This window comes from Culicoides brevitarsis, chromosome 2, assembly GCF_036172545.1.
Source record: "Culicoides brevitarsis isolate CSIRO-B50_1 chromosome 2, AGI_CSIRO_Cbre_v1, whole genome shotgun sequence".
NCBI classification, from domain to species: Eukaryota; Metazoa; Arthropoda; class Insecta; order Diptera; family Ceratopogonidae; genus Culicoides; species Culicoides brevitarsis.
The window spans coordinates 11,306,682-11,328,721 of record NC_087086.1 but is presented as its reverse complement, the minus strand read 5'-3'; the positions used below and the strand labels follow the sequence as shown (position 1 = coordinate 11,328,721).

The window sequence follows — 22,040 nt, the reverse complement described above, 5'->3', positions numbered from 1 at the left end:
CAAGCTTCATATTTCCTCGAAGAAAAGTTACATTTTATTAAAAAGGGAGTTTTTCTGGAAAAGATATTTTTTTTATATAATGTTTTAAGTTTATAAAAAAAGATAGTTTTAAGATTCGAGGTAATACGAAGAAAAAAGGAAAATTGAAAAAGTTTTTTCCAGCTGTAATACAAAAAGAAGCTTTAAAATTATTATTGTGTGCAAGAGAAACTTTTTTTTTGTCACTCATGCTGCAACTACAACAACGCGCACATAGACAATGCACGTGAATAATAAATTAGGAGTCACATTTCAACAAAGAAAAGAGAAGGTGCACCATGATAAGATACAATCATTAGTTTAACGAAAAAGAAAAGGAGAAGAGATTTTGTGACAAGGCATTTCAAGAAGCTTTTGTTACTAAAAGTTTTACACAAAAAAAAAAGTTATTGATGATGGGGGAATAACTCACAAAGAGAGCAAAAAAAGTTTTTTTTTAAGGATTAAATTTTACTTGGGAACGGGAAAAAGTTTTGTTATTATTTGTATTTTTTGCCAATTAAAATACTCGAGGTCTCATTACGACGACAATTATATCGTCAGTCACGTTTTTTTTCAACAGATTGATGGATTGGCATCATCGTCGTTTCTCATTCACTGGAATTACGGGTACTTGTCTAATGATGACACTTGACGTAAAGTACTTCAACATATGCCTGCGTGCTCAACGACTCTCGTACAAGTGCGGAAAAGGGGACTAATTAAAAAGTCAAATGATGTTATCATTATACACGGTTGCATGCTCAGTGGGAAAAACAGAATCTGAGGATTAAAAAATTTAGACCTTTTTATTTAAAGAGAATCAAAATGTGCATTAGGATGAAATTTTAGAATGTGAACTGGGACAAAGAATTAAATTTTTCATTGGGGCAAAGTTTTGCATTGGGCATTAGGCCAAAAAATTAATGTGCATTAGGACAATATTTTAGAATGTACATTGGGGAACAATTTCAGAATTTGCATTAGGGTAATATTTTAGAATGTGAACTGGGGCAACGCCTTAAATTTGCATTAGGCTAATATTTTTGAATGTACCTTAGAGCGAAGTTTTAGAATACAATAGGGACAACATTTCAAAATGTGCATTGGGGCGAAATTTTAAAATGTACATTGGGGTGATATTTTAAAATGTGCACTGGGGCAACGGTTAAAATTTGGAGTAAAGGAGCAATTAAATTTGGAGCAATGGAGTTAAATTTTGGATTGTGCATTGGGCAAAAATAATAATATGCATCTGGAAAATATTTTAGAATTTCCATTGGGGCAACATTTTCCAAATTGACAATAGTACATAAATATTTTTAAAAATATTATTTTACTTTTATGGAGCCTCAAAATCCAATCTTTTCCCACTGGGCACCCTCAAATATTCCGTTTTCGCGCTTTTTTCGCCCCTTATTTTGCATAAAAATTGCCGTAAGTAATTAAAACCATATTTTGTTGTTTATTTTGTACTTAATTATAATCAAACATGAAACAAAATAAATAAAAACTCGCTTAAAAACAACAACGTCGACGCGTTCCTTATAAAGATTGCTTCGTATTTTCTTTTCTTGCGAAAAAGAAATTATTTACTTGCAAACAATGCGCTTTAAAAGAAATCTTGTCGCTTATATCCCAAATTTCTCTAAGTCTTTGTTGTAAAAAAAATGCAAGAAAATGTACAAAAGATAACAACAACAGAAGACATGTCGTTGGATAAAAAAAAAGAACAAACAAATTACAGGCAACACAAAATTTATCTGCAGGCTGTGTTCTTACGTAAAGAGAACAAGCAAAGGCCCTTATTTAAGCATTTTCTTCGTCTTATTTTTAGTGTCTTGTAAAGAAAACGAAAATGAAGAGTCCAAAGAAAGAAAACATAGAAACGGGACAAAGGCGTTGATCCATTTTATCATTTGCCAAGTTTTTAATTTTCCTCTTTCTCAACCTTTTTTTTCCTTCAACCAATCCTCCGTTATTAAAATTTTGATTATCATTATTATTAATAATACAGAAAAAAAAGTAGAAGTTCTGTTTTGTACAAAAAAAAAATTAAATGAAGTGAAGCGTGAAAGAAGTAGGTTGACATCAATTTTGACATGTTCAATTTCTTAAATTAAGTTTCTATTGGGTTTCTTAAAAAATAATAGAAAAATTAGAAAAAAACAACCAATGTCAAAATTATTCTTAGATTAATTTTAAGTGATTTCATTACTTTTTAAGATTATATATTTTTTTCTGAAAAAAAACTAATAATTGATTAAAATTTAAAATAAAAAAAAATAAATTAACAATTAATAATTAAAAATAAAATTTAAATAAATTTTAAATTAATTAAATAAATTAAAAAAATAATTAAAATTTTGTAAAAAAGACATTAAATTAAATTGAATAAATAAATAGAATTAAATTTAAAAATTCATTAAATAATTAATAAACAAAATTAAATAACTAAAAAAATAAAAACTAAAGTAAAATAAAACTAAAAACATTTAATAACAAAATTCTTAGTAAAATTTAATTGTACTAAATTTGTCGTAAAACCATGAAAATTTAGGTCAACAATCAGTTCTATTCAATTTCTGATAATGACTTCCAGATTTTCTCATCAAAATTCTCCTTGATAATTAATTCAGAGTACTTTCGCCACATTTCATTGAAATTTAAACAAATTCTGCGAAATATGCATTTCTTCGAATACTAAATATTAAATTTCCCTTTGCAACCAGAAATTTTGAGAGAAGTGGCTTAAAACTAGTCAAATATAAATTGAGGAAATTCTCTGTTTCAATTTATGCGGTAAAGAGCAGTAAGTCGAGATAGTTTGCTCTTCAATGCTGAATCAATAAACTGAAGGTTAAGTAATCTGATAAAATAAAATTTCCCTTGCAAATTTTCAATTTTCACATAAATTTTCAATTTTACGAAATCCTTTCATCTCATTGTTTTCCTCGATGTAGCTCACTCGGGTTTTGACAGATGCGAAAACACTGATACAGGCACCGACACTCGCACTCGAGGAGAATGTTAACATCATTTTGTCTGAAATATATTATTTGATTTAATTTAATAATGAAATAAAATAACATGAAAGTAAACTTTGTGGAAACTCACTGGGACACGTACTTCCAATATATATGTATATTTGCTCATCCGAAAATTGTGTGAGATTTTCCATGTGTATCTAAGAGGGTTACATGTAACACACAACAATAATAAAATTTACTAATACAGAAACTACGCACGATTGAAATTTTGGAAAATGAGATTTGTTTGTTTTTGATGATGAAATGTCTTTTGATGAATGTTGTTTGCACATGGAATCACATGCGAAAACTAACTTTATTCTAAAAGTGGATTAAAAGATTTATTTTGTGTCTGTTTATCTAGAAACTGTGAATTGAGTCACTTTTCGTTGAAATAAATCAAATTGGGTCAAATATGGAATTTTAATTTTGTTTTTATTTAATTTAATTTAAAAAAAATATTATTATTATTTTTTATTTGATAAAATTAAAAAAAAATAATAAATTAATTTAAAAAAAAGTTAACTAAATATTTTGGATAAAATTAATTTATGAACATTATTTTATTTTTTAAATTTAAAAAAAATAATTTTTAAATTTCATAAATAATATTTAAATAATTTTTTATTTAATAATATTAAAAAAAAAAAATAAAATTATTAAATTAATTTAAAAAATAAATAAAGTTTAATTAACTTTTTTGAATAAAATTAATTTATGAACATTATTTTATTTTTTAAATTTAAAAAAAAATAATTTTTAAATTTAATAAATAATACTAAAATAATTTTTCATTCAAAAAATAATAATATTAAATTAATTGAAAAAATAAGTAAGATTTAATTAATTTTTTTGAATAAAATAAATATATGAACATTATTTTATTTTTTAAATTTAAAAAAAAAATAATTTTTAAATTTTATAAATAATATTTAAATAATTATTTTTAAAATAAAATTAAAAAAAAAATAAAATTATTAAATTAATTTAAAAAATAAATAAAGTTTAATTAACTTTTTTGAATAAAATTAATTTATGAACATTATTTTATTTTTTAAATATTTTTTTAGATTTAAAAAAAAAATAATTTTAATAAATAATATTTAAATAATTTTTCAAATAAAACTTAAAAAATTATTTTTTCCATAAAATAAAATTATTTAAATTTTTATTTAATTTAATTGATTACTTTAAAATATATTATATAATTAATTAAATTTATTTTTTTATTTATTAAAATATTTTTAAATTCTAAAAAAACACATTTTAATAAAAAAAATTAGAAAGGTACTATTATAAACCCCTAATAATTAAAAATAAATTATACCTATTAATTAATAATATGTGATATTTTTTAACGGAATGAAATTAAAATCGCATCTTATCCCCCCCAACAAAAATTAAAACAAATAAAAATATTAATCACTCCTTTCATTATATATTAACATATATGAATAACTTGCACACTCTGCCGTCGCTTTCTCTCATTATTTGTATAAAAAAAATACGCATTTTATCAAATAAAAATCCTTTTCTTCCAAACCAGCCATAATTTTTATGAATGTGCACGAGCACAAACACACCTTATAAATTCCCTTTGATCCGCCCGCCATATATTTAATTAACATATATATTTATAATATATTGGAAATGCTTCTCTTATGAATTAATAATAATGATATAAATTTATAAGAATGTAACAAACATTTTTTATTATTACTTTTTAATTGAGTTAATTTTGAAAGTTAATAAAAATATTTAAAAAAAAAATTAAAATGAATTATTTGATATGAAATTATTATTTTAATATATTAATAAAAAAAATTATATATAAAAACCCCTTAGCTAAATTATTATTTAAAAAAATAACTTTTTATAAAAAAATCATCGGTTCAATCACTCGATTCATATTCGATTGTAATTTCAGAATCATAAATTTTTCCATTTTTTTTAATGAAAATTATATTTTTTTTCTCAATTCATATCAAAATTCATGCAGAAAATTTTTTCTCTTTCATTCACTCTTTCACCCTTTTCTCATCATTAACTTTATTATTATTATTATGTTTAATTTTATCATTTTCTTTTATTTTAAAATTGCACGAATCGCACGAATTGCATGACGAGCATGGATGTTTTGCATGTCGTAGAATGTTGCATCTAAATTTATTTCTGCTTAAAAAAATATTTAGTCACGTAATTTTTAACTTTACTTTCCGGACTAATAAAAAAAAATTTAAAATTCCTAAAAAATGATAAAAAAAAATTTTACAAGGAACAAGGTTTAAAATGAATATTATTATATTTTTTTAACATCACCAAGAATATTTTTAAATTTAATTTAATGCTAAGTACTTTAAAAAACTAAAAAAAATAGTAAAACACAGCAGGTCGATTTAAATTGAATTTCAAAGTTCAATTTTACACAGAGGAAACTAAAACACACAAACATACAGGAAAAACTAATAAAATTGTATACATAATATTATATAACTATTAATTTAATTCAAACGTTTTATTTTAAACAAAATTCGTTTCTTCGTTTTTCTCAGCGGAGCATTTTCATGACAAAATACTACTAGTTCCATTCCAGAAAATTGGTATTTGAGGAAATTTATAAGAAAAAACGTCTTTTGCCCATTTTAAGAACAAAACATCGTTTCTCTTCCGTTTTCTAAGACAAATACCATAAGTATACCGATTTTATGATTATTTAAAATTGACGACAAATTTACGGTTGACTTTGGAGAAAATGTTCAAAAGACGTAAAACGGAGAGAAGTGATCATGGGAAAAGTCGATTACAATAAAATTTTAAAGGTTTTCCCATGTCTAACACGGTAAGCAAAACAAACGAAAAAAAAATTGAACAACGAGACGAAACAAGAACGGTTCATTTAATTTAACGATAGTTCTGTTCGACTTTCTGATTGTTGATTGCAGACAACGCGGCGTTTTACATACAAATTTGTTCGAACAATGCCTTTAATGGCAATAAATGGTAGGAAATAGAATTAAATTGGATTAAAATGATAATGGGAGACTCGTCTTTTTTTTTTGTTACAAAACATATTTTCTGTTATTATTCAATTTAAACTTATAAGAATTTTTCCACTATTACAGGCATCACTATACTTTTATCGCAAGTTGTATTTTCCATGTTAGTCAATAGTCTTATACCAAAAACCAGTGAATCAATACCGTTATTAGGTACATCACTTTATCAAGATTGATTGATAACAAAATTAAAATAAATTACTTGAGCACCGTAGATGGCGTTGGTGAGATTATAACAACGCCATCTGTTGTATATTTTAACCAAATCACTATTTTTATTTTTTATTTTATAAATAATATCGTGTGATCACTCAATTTTTCTCTAGCTTTTTATATATTTATCAGTTTTAAATTTTTTTTTAATGAACTTAAAAAAAATATTTTTTTTTTATAAATTTATTTTTAATAAAGTTATAATAATTTTTTTAAATAATTTTTAAAACTGCATAAAATTTAAAACAAAATAAATTGGAAGTATTATTAATTAATTTAAATTGAATTAAATTTTAATTTCAATATATTAAATTTTAAACTAATTTTTAAAATAATTAAATTAAAAAAAAAAATATTTTTTTTAGAATTAACAGAAAGAAATTTATAGATTTTTTAGAATTAAAAAATTATGAACAATATTTAAAATATTTAGAATTATTTTTTTTTACTTTTAATATATTTTAGAAAATTTTTAACATTTATTTAATTTTTGAATAATTTTAATAATAAATTATAATAAAAATTGAAATTAAAAAAAATATTAATATAAAATAATTTAATAATTAAAAAAAAATTAAATAGAATCATTAAAAGTGAAGTAAACGCACAAATAATACTAAAAATAAATTTAAAACAGACAAAAATATAAAATTAATTGGAAAACATGAGTGAACACGATATATAAAAAATAAAATATCACAATGTGGCTTCTGTTTTTTCCAACAAAAATTATCAAGAACCTCAAAAATGTAAAATATAATAAATAATATCATATACACAAATTTTCACCATAATTTTAAATTCTCACAAATGTTACACTTACCTACTCCTCTCACAAAATTAATGACAACATTAACTTCCGTTATTTTTACACATACTTAAAATTGCCTGAATCATTAATAATAATAATTATAACATCACTTGTTAATTAATATTCACTTACTTATACATTTTCTTGCTCTTCCTGCTGAATGCCTTAAATTTAAGTTTTAAAGCGAAATTTCAAAAAAAGGATGGCATGGAATGAAATGACAATCAGTACTTGAACAAAAAAAATCTTAAAATTGTCTTTCGCGTAACACTTTGACCCGAAATGCCTTTGAAAAAAATAATTTCTTAAGATAAATGAGGGTGATGTTGCATATTCCCTTCATTCCATTTCATTTCTATATGTTGCAAAAAAAAATTATGAAGCCCTTATGGAGTACAACGAAGAAGCAACAAATTGATCAGTCACTCGTTCTCGCATTGTCTTGTCTAATTTTTGTTTGTTACTGTTTCTCTGTTCATATGACAAAAGTTTTCGCCTGAGTACCACACAAAACCCACAGATAATTTATTTGTCATTAATCATTTGAAATATAATGAATGAGAGAACAAACGTACGAACGGCACGACGAATAAGTGCGACATCATGTATGTGGCATATTACCATTAGTGTGTTTCTGTCATCAGCCTCCCTTGAATGGAATTGTGTGTCGGGTAGGATGAAAAATGTGTCAAGTACGACTTAAAACTTTAGAATTTCTAGAAAAATTGTCATAGGCAGGCAGAGCTTCTATTTTAATATATTTACAATCAGTGACAGATTTACATTTTTTTTTTGAACTTCAGGATTTGGACTACTAACTTTAATCACAAAAGTTTTTAGGTCCTGAAAATTTATATTTTTTAATTTTTTATTTTTCAATTTTTTAAATAAATTTAAATTTGATTTTATTTCAAATTAAATAAATTTGAATAATATTTAAATTAATTTAATTTAATTTTTATTTAATTAATTAATAATTAATATTAATTAATTTTTTAAAAAATAATTAAATAAAATAAATTATTTTTTTAATTAAATAAAATTTAATTTATTTAATTAAATTAAAAATGACTTAAATTATTTTTTTAAATTAAATTAAAAATATACAAAAAAAAATTAAAAGAAAATTTGGCTAATTTTTTTTTTTAATAAAATAAAAAATCATAGAAAATTTATAATCCTTTTTTTTAATTTAGGAAAAAATATAAAAAAATAGAAATTTATTAAAACTAAAAAATCAAAAATAATTCAAATTAAATTAAATTTAAAATTAAAAATTATTTCAACAAAGTTTGCTCAATAAATCCGCCACTGAAAAAAAAACAAAGCATGATCTGGCTTAATTTACGACAAACACCCATAAATTTTATCTCGAGCATTTTACACAGCCAGTACCTAACTGATGTATATCAAATGCCACATAATAGCAAAACGTCTCGCCATAACAACCACGATACCTGGACAAACTTCTCGTGAATTCCGAACAGAATTGAAACGAAAAACCACGTTCGTGCCCAGCACAAAAACACATTTTATTATTATCAATATCTCAATTAATAACAACCATAAAACCCCATTTTCTACGTTTGTGTCATATTTGCAACGAGTCCTTGTGCGTCCTTGTCGACTGAAATTGGTAGCAATAATAACGAGAATGAACAGATGACTTTATTATCTGTCTTCTTCTTGGCACACGAACGAATTTCGAAGTGGACAAAATTAAACCACTATCATAATTAAAATCAAATGGTTTTGTCTAGTCTATTCTTTCTCGTTCTCTCGTTTTTGCAGCGGCAATGGGATGATGACGACGCGTTATAAAAGTGAATGGAGAAAAGGAAAGCTAGAAATGTTTTTGTATTTCGAAAATTTGTGTTCTTTCACAAGGAAATTATTTCTGGTTTTCGATACATTTTCAAAAAAATAAAAAAAATATTTTTGTCTGTACAATGGTCATAACAAATTTATTGTAAATTTATTAAAAAAATATTTTTAAATAATCATTATTTTTTTTTTCATAAATTTATATTTTTCAAATAAATAAAATTGTTTTTTTTTTATTTAATTTAATTAAAAATTACTAATAAACAAAAAAAAATTTTAAAAAATTTCCTCAATTTTATTTTATTTTTTTTTTTAATAAATAAAAATTATTTTAATTTTTTTATATTTTCTAAAAAAATATATTTGATGTAAGTTTTATAAAAAAAATTTAAATATTTAATTGTTCAAAATTTTATTTATTCAAATTTAATAATTAAAATTATATTTTAATTTTTCAAAATAATTGGACAACAATGTTTTAAAATTCTTTTTAGAAAATTTCAAGAAAATAAAAAAAAATATTTTTTTTCAATTCAAAATTGAAATTTTTTTAAACTTATTTATTTAAAATTGATTTTTTTTTATTTAATTTAATAAATAATTACTATAAAATAAACAAAAAAATTTCCTCAATTCTATTTTTTTTAATGAATTAAAAAATAATTTTTTTATATTTTTTAAAAATCTATTTTTATAAAAATTTTTTGTATAAAATAAATTTTTATAATTTTTATAATTTTTACAATTTTTATAAAAAAAAATTTAAATATTTATTTATTCAAATTTATTAATTAAAATTATATTTTAATTTTTCAAAATAATTGGACAACAATGTTTTAAAATTAAATTTTAGATTAAATTAATTTTTTTTTTTGATTCAAAATTGAAATTAATTTAAACTTATTTATTTAAAATTCTTCAAAATTCATTTTAAAAAATTCCAAAATTTGATTAAATATATTCCATTTTTTTTATTTTTATTTTTTTATTCGTTTCTCGAATTTGTTTCTGTGTGCTACTACTTATGTTATTTTTTTATTTTTCTAAAAAATTCAGAAAAAATAAATTATAATGAAGTCAAAACCATATGAAAATTGACATTTTCAACATTAATAAAAATATAAAATTACTTAATTATCGTATTAATAATTAAAATATTATAAATTATTTTTGAAAAATTTCTAATTAAATTAAATTAATTAAAAATTAATATTCTAAAATAAATAATATATTAAAAAAAAATTAAAAAAATCCAAAATGCGATCAACTTCAACATTTTTCATCACGAAAAATTTTCGCGTCCCTTTTCATACCAAACCAAAAATTTTCAAAGCAAAATTCAATTGAAAACACTCTTTACTGAAGTTATTTAAAATTCTTTTATCACCGTTTTCAGGGAAAACCTTCCCTTTTTAGTTTTTCACGGAAAACATAATTTTGTTTCCCGCAAACCGGATATTAAAGATCCAATTCTTTTCAATTAACGAGAACTTGCAAATAAACAAATAAATTTTTGGAAAAATATAGCCAAAAGGGGTTTTAAGCCACATCCGCTCACAAAAGCTTGTCAAAACTTTAAAATTTGTTTTGTTCGCTTCGAGCAAAAATTATTGTGTTGCCTTGAGATTTCGTTCGATTATTCCGGCGCACATGATGACTCATCGTGTATATGTATATGATAATCAACAATTGATTGATCACTGAAAACACTTGTTTATCTTTAATATATATAACAAACACGCAACGCAACATCAACTCGACGATTGAAAGTTAATATTGATGATGTGTCGACGACGAAATGCGAGAAATTACGGCAAAAGTTTAATTTTCATCAAAACCGCCATCATTTGTATCCATAAATAATAATAATAATAATGTGTAACAAAAGTTTATATAAAGTTTATAATTAATTATTATTTGTTTGCGTCAGAAATTTCGACGCATTACGCTGTCGATTTAAATTTTAACAATTTTTTTGCTGTTTTCACTCTCTTGTACCAACTTATGTTAATAATTTGTAACAATATGTTGTTGTTGTTACATATTCGGAAATCAATCAATAATGTTTACTTAACTTTGAAACGTTTTTCGGTGCATGTTAACACGTTAAATCTGCCTTAAGGGAAATCTGACGTGAAATTTAATGAGCTTGGTGTCAAAAATTTCTCAAAAATATTTTTTTTATTAAATTTCTCCTTTAATTAATACTTCACGTTGAAAGGAAAAAAATTGATTTATTTTCCAAATCTCTCAATAAATGATTAATGGCTCGCTTTTTCATCGTGACTCGACATAAATTGCCAAAAATAAAAGTTAGAAGTTAATTTATTGGTCTGGACCAATTTTCTCGTTATTTTATTTTTTTTTTCGTTAAAGAAAAATGAAATCAGACCAATTTCGTTATCGCTAAATAATTTCATTATCAGTCGGATACAATTTTTCGTCGCAGGATGATGACACACTTTTGATATCAACAAGACCTTGATCCTATCGCCCACGAACTTTTTGCGTACGCATATGTGAAAAATGTTGCTCATGACGAGGGGAGACGCCAGATACATTGTAAAATATTTATAAATTGATAAAGATTTTTACGACCCATTTTTGATTGAACATTTCCATTATTCATGTGTTTGTGATGAGTGATTCTAATCGTGCACGTATGAGAAATTTGTTGACGAGAGGGGAGAAGATGAGGAAAAACTTTTATGGCGTCTTGATTTGATGGAGAGGTAATTTAAAGTTATTTGATGATTTTTTGGGATTTTTTTCCAAGATGATGAATATGAATAAAAATTTTTGATGTTAGGTACCTAAATTTAATTGCTCCGAATCCGCTTTTGTCATAAAAGAGTAATTTCCATGAAAAATAATTTTAATTTAAAAATAAAATTATTTCTTTAATTTTAAAAATTTTTTAATAAAAATTAAATATTTAATAAAAATTATTTAAAATTATAAAGAAAAATATTTCACTATGCAAATTAAGAAAATATTTTTAAAAGAAATAATTTTTCATATTCAAATTAATTAATTTTTTTTAAATTTTTTGTTTAATTTATTTTTTTATTAATTCTAGAAATATTTAATTTTTTTAAATAATTAATTTAAAAATAAAATTATTTTTTTCTTACAAAATTAATGATTTTCAATGAATTAATTAAAAAAAAATCAATTAAAATTTTAAATTTAAATTTTTTAAATTAATTAAAAAATAAAGTAATGAAAATTTTAACTAACCTAATTGATTTAATTTAAAAAAAAAATAAAATAATAATTTTAAAAAATATTTTTAATTAAAAAAAATTAAATATTTCCAGATTATTAATAAAAAAATAAATTAAACAAAAAATTTAAAAAAAATTAATTAATTTGAATAAGAAAAATTATTAAAATTATTTCTTTTAAAAATATCTTCTTAATTTGCAAAGTGCAATATTTTTTTATAATTTTAAATAATTTTTATTAAATTAATTAATTAATAAACTTTTAAAATTAAAAAAAATTATCAAATAAAAATAATTTATTAATCAAAATCAATTTATTAAAGTTAATTTTTTTTATTTATATTAAATTTAAAAAAATGTATTTTAAATAATAATCTTCTAATACTTTTTTTTTAAATTTTAATGAAAATAATTTAACTTTTTTTTTGCATCGGCTTTAATGTCAAAAAGAGAAACAAAGTCATAAAAGCTATTTAACTTTTTTCTGCCATTAAATATAATTCCTCTTTTATTCTCTCTGCGGAAATTAAGATAATTTCTTCCAAATTCTGAGTAAAATAATAAAAGGCCTTATTTTCATATTATCAACAAAAGTTGATTTTAATTTAAATTTTCTACAAATGAGCATTTTTTGCCATCATCACACAAGGCATTTTCCATCCGGAGAGACATTATTTAAATAAAATGCAGAAAAAACTATTTCTCGTTGTTTATTTCACTTTATTTTATATAAAATTATAATATAATATTAAAATAATATAAAATTCATTCATACGACGATGACGACGACGTGCATTATTCTTTTTCTATTTTCCTCGTTTTTTTTCGTTGTTTTGTTTATAACATTATTAAATATATATAGTGCATTTACTCGACTCATGTACCTACTCAATGCTAATAATGAGCGGAGCGAGCATATGGAGACAGCAAAATAAAAACGTTTTCCTCATTCTCATGCATCATCTTCATGCATATCTTCGTTGCATGCATTTTTCTGTTTATTAATTTTTTGAGTGATGGAAAAATAAGTGAAATTAGGGGTTGGAAACTTTTTGATGCCACACATACGTGGTTGTCATCTTGCTTCTCATGATGGAGAATTTTTCATCGCTACGTACTCAACGAGAAAAAAAATGACTTTTGTTTACCGTGTCTCGATATAAATAGCTTTCATGAAATTACGTTAATATTTTTCGTGTCTCGTTTCGCATGAAAGACTGTTATTTATAATATCAAAATGTGTTGCATTTTTCCGTTTTTACCTTATTTTGCCCCAGAATTGCATCGAGCTACGGGTAAGAATCAAACCATTTATCTTGTGCATCATCTGGATCCAAGTCAGAAATAATTTTAGGATCGGATCAAAATCTATTCATTTTTCCATTTGTGACACGTGAGTGAGTTTGTTGATGTATTTTTGCAGCAAAAACTGTAATTTTCCCAAAACGCTCCATCCACAAATTTATAAAAGTGAAATAATAATAAATGACTTGGCATAAAATATTTAAATATAAAGTACGAACATACACATTTTTTGAATATGTACACATAATGGATTATTCCATGCTAAAAAAATTTTTAAAAAAATTGAATTGAAAAAAAAATAATAAATTAAAAATTAATAATAATTTAATTAATTAAATAATAATTTTTTAGTAATAATTAATTAGATTTTTAAAATTTAAAAAAAATAAAGTCAAATATTTTTATTAAATTAATTATAATAAACATTAAACGAATTTTATTTTAAATATTTAATTTAAAAAAATTATTTAATTAAAAAAAATAAATAATAAAAAAAAATTTAATTAAAAAAAACCAGCAAAAAATGTATCAACATTTAAATATTTAAAAATGTTTTTGACGACTGACAATTTAAATAAAAAAAAAATTAAATATAAAAATAAACCTTAAAAAAATTTTCTTCTTTAGAAAATTTTAAAATTTACTTTCTTTTAATTTTTCTTTTAAATTGAAGGATTTAAAATTAAATATTTTTAAAATCGCTTTAGTAATTTAATTTTTTTTTTTGAACGGAATAATCCACATGTTCAAACTATAAATGACATTGTACTATTTCTCGAGTTCTTCGCCTCCTCCTGCTGGAATGAAATTATTATTATTGCGAAATAAAGAAGAAGAATGTTTTTTGACAAAACTTTCATTCATTCATTCCTTTCATTTCACCTGCATGGCTCCGAACAAACGGAAAAGAGGTGAGATGAAAATGGAAATTAATGGTGTAGAAATCTAGTGCATCTGGTGCACATCATCCACTTACTTGCCATTTACTTGCCTTTTTCCACCTACGACTCCGGCACCTACCTTGAATTGAATGGTTCTTTATCCAGACGATTGCGTGCGAGAAGGAGTTTTCTTTGTGATAAATTGTACAGAAAATTTATAGAAAAGAGTCACACACAACGCAGAGAGGGAAAGATCACAAAGATGAAATAAATGACTTCCCTTTACATTGAATAATAACAACAAAACTCACACATAAATAAAGAAACAACAGGAGAAGGGTTTATATCTGGTTTTAAATTAAATTACGAGTTTTGCTTTGTTTTTCAATTTTCCATTGTGATCTTGTGTTTGTGAGTTTTGGTGCTCAGGTGATGCTTGAAAATTGATTGGATTACATTTAAAAATTCAATGGACCATTTTGAAGTTAAAAGCTTAATTTATCTAAATAATTTATTTTAAGAGATATATAAAAAAAATAATTCAATATATTTTTTAAACTAATAAAACATTGCAATAATAATTGATTTAAAACTTGGCTTGATTTAAAAAAAAATAAATTTTAATAAATAAAAAAATGAATTAAAAAATTTTTGAAGCATAAAAATGATTTTAGGCCACTTTTCAGATAAATTAATTTAATTAAAATTAATTAATTAATTTAAATTTATAAAAATTATTAATAAATTAATTTAATTTTATTAAAATAAATTTAATAAAAGTAAACTCAGTAGTCACTTAATTAATTAAATAATTTTTTTTAATTATAGAAATTAAAATAAATTAAATTTTAATTTCTCAATTAACAAAATTATTTTATTTAAAATTATTTTTATGCAAATTTAAAATAAAAAATAAATTTAAACAGAAAAAAAATCAATTATCAATTAATTAAAAATCTAAAAAAAAATTAAAATATAAAAAAATAATATATTCAATTTTTTAGGCATTTAATAAAAAATTAATTTAATTAATAAAAAAATTAATTTAATTTTTTTTTTAAATAATTAAAAATTTTTATTGAACTTATTAAATCCTAAAACTTATTAAATCCTGACAAAAAAAATATTTAAAAAAAATTTCTTCTTACATTTTAAGGCCTTTTAAAAAAATTTTTTTTTTCTTTCATAATCTTAATTCACCTCTGGCAATAATTAATTGCAAATAAACTTCAAATTAACAAATAACAAAGATTTACAAACAATTACCGTAAATCCGTATACATCTAAAAAGCAACAGTTAGCATGTGCCAGCAATAATACACAAATAACAATAAAAAATTTATAAAAGCACATAAACAAGAAAAAAAATCATTGAAGTGAAAATATGAAAAATCATAAAAAAAATACAACAACAAGAAAAGCACATTTGTTCACATTTGGTGTTTGTTGTTATTATTTATTATTATTGCACACTTTTCATAACCGAAAACAACGCTTTTTATTGTTTTTCTATAAGTATGAAAAGGTGTTCGTTCCACTTCTTCCCCTATAAATTGCTGAAAAAAATGAAATGAAATAAAAATGCACTTGTTCTCGAAAAAAAAAATACAATATAAAAAATTTTAAATTATTACATTACTGAAACAAGGAAAAAGCAAGCAACAAGTACCTGCAGGAAAAAAAATGAAGAGCCCTTCAAAAAGCAACTAAGCTGAATAGAAAATCATCAGTGGCTATCAAGTCAAGGAGAATTTCTATTCATTTAAAAAAAACGAGCCAGATAAGATTTACCTGAAAAAAAAAGTTAAAAGGAAGAAAATAAGTTTTAAAATAAAAAGAAACGAATCTATAGGAAAAATGTTTATGTGCGGTTCAATTCAATAACTTTTCCTTAGATTTGAAAATATTTTTGCATATTTGCTTTAAAAAAAGTTTTTTTTTTAAGAAAAATTTCGTTTGAAATAAAAAACGCAAGTTTTTCTCTTTAATTTTACTTTAAACTTTTTACCACAATTTTCAGATAAACTTTTTGCAAGAAACGAATTTTACAAGAAATACGTGATATGCTAAAATTTGTATTAAATTTTTCTTATCGTGCAAGTCCTTTAACAAACATTAAAGAGTCATTAGAGAATTTGTGCGAGTAAAGCGAATGTTGATTGTATCTGACACAAGATCATTTGCGAATTTAAAGCAGAAAAGTTTTTTTTTGCATAAATTCGAAAATTTTCTTTAATTCAAACGAAACTTTAACACACTTTCTTTCATTTTACTTTTCATTCATTCACGCTTTTTTAGTAAAATTAATTTTTTTTTATGTAGAACAAGACAAAGCGAGGGAAAAAATAATTTTATCTAATTAAAAATGTTGAATATTAAAGAATTCTAGCAGCAAAAATACAGTGATGGTCATATAATTTGAGAATTTTTTAATAATAAATGAAAATTTTCGTGAATGGAATTTAAATATGAAAAGGCAATTACTAGAAAAAAAAATATTAAAATTTAATTATTCAAAAAAAAATATTAAAATTTTTTTTTTCTATTTTCTCACAAATACGAGCAAAATTTTAAATTATAATTTTTGGTATTTCTTTTTTTTTTGTGTGTAAAGACCAAAAATTACACAGACGTACAAAATAAATATCCATTAGCGAAAAATCAACAAAATTATTAAAACAATTATCATCTTCTCCCTTTTTCTTCTTTCTTGCTATTCACAAAATTTTTGTCCTACATAAAAATATTGCTAAACATTTTTGTTGTTGAATTTAAGCGTTACATGCAAAAAAACGCCTTAAATTAGGTATTAAACTTCTTTCCAACCGCACCAAAGGCATTAATATTCAAAAAAGACCTTTTAATTTATTTATTCCTGCAATTTAATATTGACAATTGGTTGCGCATAAATATTTCGAATCACACCAACATCATACACTTTTTTTTGTGTGCATTAGACAAATCGATAAACTGCACTAAATTTACATATTCAAATTAGATGGTGCTTGCTAATGGTTTCCAATTTACAGAGTTAAATTAAGCTATAATCATATCAGTTGTATAGAGATGAGGGCGAGGGTGTTGACGGCACGTAAAATCATCTAAACTATCAAAAATGTGGTTCTATAAAATTCTATCAGTGATGGATTTAAATTTTTTTTTAGAAAGCTTAAGGCTTTGAAAAAAAAAATTTTTTATTTAAATATTTCAATTTTTTTCTTGGTTTGGATCAATAAAATTGCATTTTTTAATTCAGGAATGACAAAATTATAAACTTATAAAAATTAAAAAAAATATTCTGAGACTTAAGCTTAAGTCCAAATATTTTAGATTTTTTAATTTAAGTTCAATATAAATTCTTAAGTTTTTACGTTTGAGCTTAAGTCAATTTTTTATACTTTAAGCAGGCCTTTAAAACTAAAGTTTGACTTAATTTACCAAATTAAAAAATCTTTTAAAATTAATTTTAACTTAATTTAACCTTTTCTTAAACTTAACCTTAAGTCAATTAAGTTAATTAAGTCAAAATTTTCTTTTGACTAAATCTTAAGTTAAAGTTTAAGTCACATAAGTTTTGTAAGCTTAAGTTTAAGTCAGCAGTTTGCAACCCTGATTTTAAGTCATACAAGCTTAAGCTCAAACGTAAGAACTTAAGATTTCATATTGAACTTAAATAAAAAAAAATCCAAAATATTTTGACTTAAGCTTAAGTTTGCTTAAGTTTAAAACTAAGTCAATTAAGTTTTTTACTTTTATAACATTTTTGTTGAGAAAAAATTTAAAATTTTTTTAATTTTTATTCTAAAAACTTTTTTGAATTAAGTTTTTGTATATGTAACTTAACTTAATGTAGCTTAAGCTTAGCCAAAACTTATAAAAAAAACTTTTTTGAAAATTAATTTTTTATTAAAAGTTGTTCGGGCTTAAAATTTAAGCTTTGTTTTACCTTTAAAAAATCCGCCACTGATTTCCATTAATTATTCAAGATTAAATCATTTTATCAATTATTTGATAGTGTAATTTTATCAGGTTTTTCGGGTACAAAATGTAATTTTTTCAATTAAAAAAAATCACGTATGCAACAAAAAATTGTAAAAAAACAACTAAAATGGGTCACAACACTAAACTAATTAAAATTGAAAATAAATTTTACACTTCACTAAAACAAACATCGAACAACGCAAAAATATTTCCTTGGTGATTTGAATTTAGTTTTAAATAAATATCCAATAAATAAGTTTAACACAAATAATTGAATTGTTCAAAATTTTTCGTGGAAATTCTGTATAAATAGTATTCATATATTCTGCGGCAAAAATTTTCCATTTCAACATTTATCGGGTAAAAAGGATGGTAAGGTTAAAAATTATTTTGCGATGAAAATTGCTTGCACGAGTAATTTCGTTGCTGCTGTGTAAATATGTACTTGTTGATGTAAAATAAAAAAAAATATAGAAAAAAATTTGCATGATAAACAAATAAATGATTTGAATAAAAAAAATCTATATTGATAAGAGAAATAGCAGCAGCAAGAGAGAAAAAAATCACTCGAATGAAAATTTATTCGATGAAAGACAATTTTCTTGCTGCTGTATTGTTGCATGTAACTTTTAGTTTATTCACATTTTATTCTGATGATTTTATTTATGCATTTATTTATGAATTTTATCGAGAAAATAAAGTCAAGTCTAGACGCAATCAATACTAATGATGAATATTTTACTCTTTTTTTCTGCAAATTAATTTAGGTACATATTTTAATTGTATCATGTTTATGGTGGCATCATCCGTAGTATTAACTGTAGTTGTATTAAATTATCATCATAGATCGGCGGACATTCACGAAATGCCAAATTGGGTAAGGATTAAATTTTTTTTTCTATGATATTTTTTTACGCATTTCGATGAAAAAATATTCCGAATGTGCACTGGGTTCAAAATGCTCAAAATGTTAACTGGGATTAATTCTCAAAAAAATATAGATTAGGGCAAATTTTTGTAATTTAAATGTGCATTGGGATTAAAATTTTAATTTTTTTTTAGAAACAAATAAATTGTGAATTTTCAGATTGTCTATTGGGACGAAAAAATAATATGTGCACTGGGTTAAAAATTTAAAATAGGAGCTGGGTCAATTTAAAGTATGAAAAAAAAATATATTGCATATTGAACAAGAAAAAATGTGCAATGGGGCAATATTTAAGAATACGCCTTAGGGAATTTGTTAAAAAAAATTAAATGTGCATTGGGTCAATGTCAATAATTTTAAATCCAAAATGCTGCTTTTCACAAAATCTTACTCTTTTTAAAAAAATATTTTAATAAAATTAATTTTAATTGCAGATACGATCCGTATTCCTAATGTGGCTACCGTGGATTTTGCGTATGCATCGTCCCGGTAAAAAAATAACGCGTAAAACAATATTATTAAGTAACAAAATGAAAGAATTAGAATTAAAAGAGCGATCATCCAAGTCGCTATTAGCTAATGTATTAGATATTGATGACGATTTTAGACATTCAACTAATTTAGGGGGATCTACAACGGCAATTGGGACGGCCGGTTATGGGTAAGCTTTTTGAAACTCTAAACAAAATTAAAAAAAAAATCATAAAAAAATTAAATTTTAGGTTTAATAGGCCAATAAGCGTAGAAGAGCATTCGTTATCGGGATGCACACACAAGGATTTACATTTAATATTAAAGGAATTGCAATTTATAACGCAGCGCATGAAAAAAGCGGATGATGATGCAGATCTAATTAGTGATTGGAAATTCGCTGCAATGGTTGTCGATAGGTAAGATTTTAATGTCATTAACTTTTAAATTGAATATCGATTTTAGCGAAATTTCTAAAAAATTTTTGAAATAAAATTATCAATTCTGCTTACTTATTTAAAAAAAAAATAAGAAACTTTTAAAAAAATAAAAAAAAAAACTAAAAAAATAGTTTAGAAATTTTTTACTTTAGGTAGTAATTTTTTGTCTATGAATTTTTTCAAATTGACAAAAATATTTAAATTTTAATAAAAATCAATTATTTTAATTCATTTAAAAACATTTTTAAAAATTAAATTAATTAAATTAAAATAAAAAAATAAATTTAAAGTTAATTTAAAAATAAAATTCGCTTTAAAATAATTAGTTTTGATAAAAATTTAATAATTTTTTAAATTATTTTATTTTATTAATTTTTGGAAAAAATTATAAGTGAAGTTTTTGAGTAAAGAATATTGTAAAAAAAATTAGAAAGGTATTTTTAAATAATTGAAGAAGTTCAAAAATAAGTTTTTAAAGTAATTAAAAAAATTTAAAAAAATATATATAAAAAAAAAAAATTAAAAAAAATTTAAAAAAAATATTTAAAAAAAAATATATTAAAAAAATATATTTAAAAAAAATATTTAAAAAAAAATATATATAAAAAAAAAATATAAAAAAAATTATTTTTAATTTAATTTGAAAAAAATAAAATAAAAAAATAATATTGAGAATTTTTTTTTTAATTTATGACAATTTTACAGACAAAAATATCAGATGAATAAATCAAAAAAAGTCATTTTTTTCAAATTTTTAAAGTTTATTATTTTAATAAAAATAATTTAATAATTTTTTTAAGTAAGGAAAAATTAAAACAAAATAAATTTTTAAATTTTCAGGTATTAAATAAATAAAAAAAAATATAAAAAAAAAGAAATTCGCTAAAATCAAATTTAATTATGTCAGTATCATAATAATTACATAAATTAACAATAAACTTTTTGTCTTCTTACAGATTTTGCTTAATAGTGTTTACGTTGTTCACCATAATTGCAACAGTTGCCGTTCTGCTATCAGCACCACACATAATAGTATAATTGGTTTTTGTCAAAAGTGTAGTAAAGCCGTGTATTTGGCCACTGAAGTTGATTGGTTGTCGCCAGAATTATGTGCGCTCCTACTACATTTTTGACAAAAAATTGCAATTTTCTTCTTGTACTTCCTTCTTCTTGTGTTCTTCTTCACACAATCACTTCTTGTTTTCTCCGACTCGAAGCCGTTTTCGTAATATCTAAGAAGCTCTCTCGTCACGTCGTCGTCTTTTGTGTCGCACGGCAATTCCAATGTAGATATGCGAGCCGCATTTCGAGTCGAGTTTACTTTTACGTTATTCACAAAAAAAAATAAATAAGTAAAAAATACGGTTAGTGGCAACATCTTCTTCTCAATTTCTCCCGATCTAGGAAACGATGTAATGTTTGTCGTCCATCGAGCGGTTCGAGTCAGTTCAATTATGGCTTTTTGCAATTTGCAATCATGTTCGACCATTCGTTCAGTGGTTTCATCACTCGCGCAGCTTCATTGAGGCATCTCAGTACCAGTGGTGGGTTTTCAGCATCTCACGGTTTCACCAGTTTTATCTAAACTCTACGAAAATTGAGAGACTCAAATAGGATTTTTTTGTACGAAAATCAATCAAATAATCACAAACTGAATGCATTTATATACAATAACTATAACAAAATACCAAAAATAGCGATTCGAATCGTATCGATGACAAGGAATCAGTTCGGCTGACGACGATTGGCACCACTTTACTTCAAAATTATCTCATTGTTTAGTCTTGTAAGTAGCGAACATCTTATACTAACTATACTATATATTTTAACATATATAACATATATGATACATGTAA

At 22.9% G+C, this 22,040-nt stretch overlaps 1 protein-coding gene across 2 annotated transcripts in view; it reads left to right on the top strand.

Annotated features, from left to right (window-relative positions):
• The window catches only part of LOC134830964 (neuronal acetylcholine receptor subunit alpha-7-like), a 175,448-nt gene extending 154,226 nt beyond the window's left edge, over positions 1-21,222 (top strand). For both annotated transcript variants that reach the window (XM_063844585.1, XM_063844584.1), the window contains exons 9-12: positions 19,113-19,222; positions 19,708-19,934; positions 19,996-20,163; positions 21,141-21,222. In XM_063844585.1, the coding sequence (XP_063700655.1) occupies positions 19,113-19,222; positions 19,708-19,934; positions 19,996-20,163; positions 21,141-21,222 (587 nt within the window). The remainder of the gene's footprint in view (positions 1-19,112; positions 19,223-19,707; positions 19,935-19,995; positions 20,164-21,140) is intronic.
• Positions 21,223-22,040: the final 818 nt, after the last annotated feature.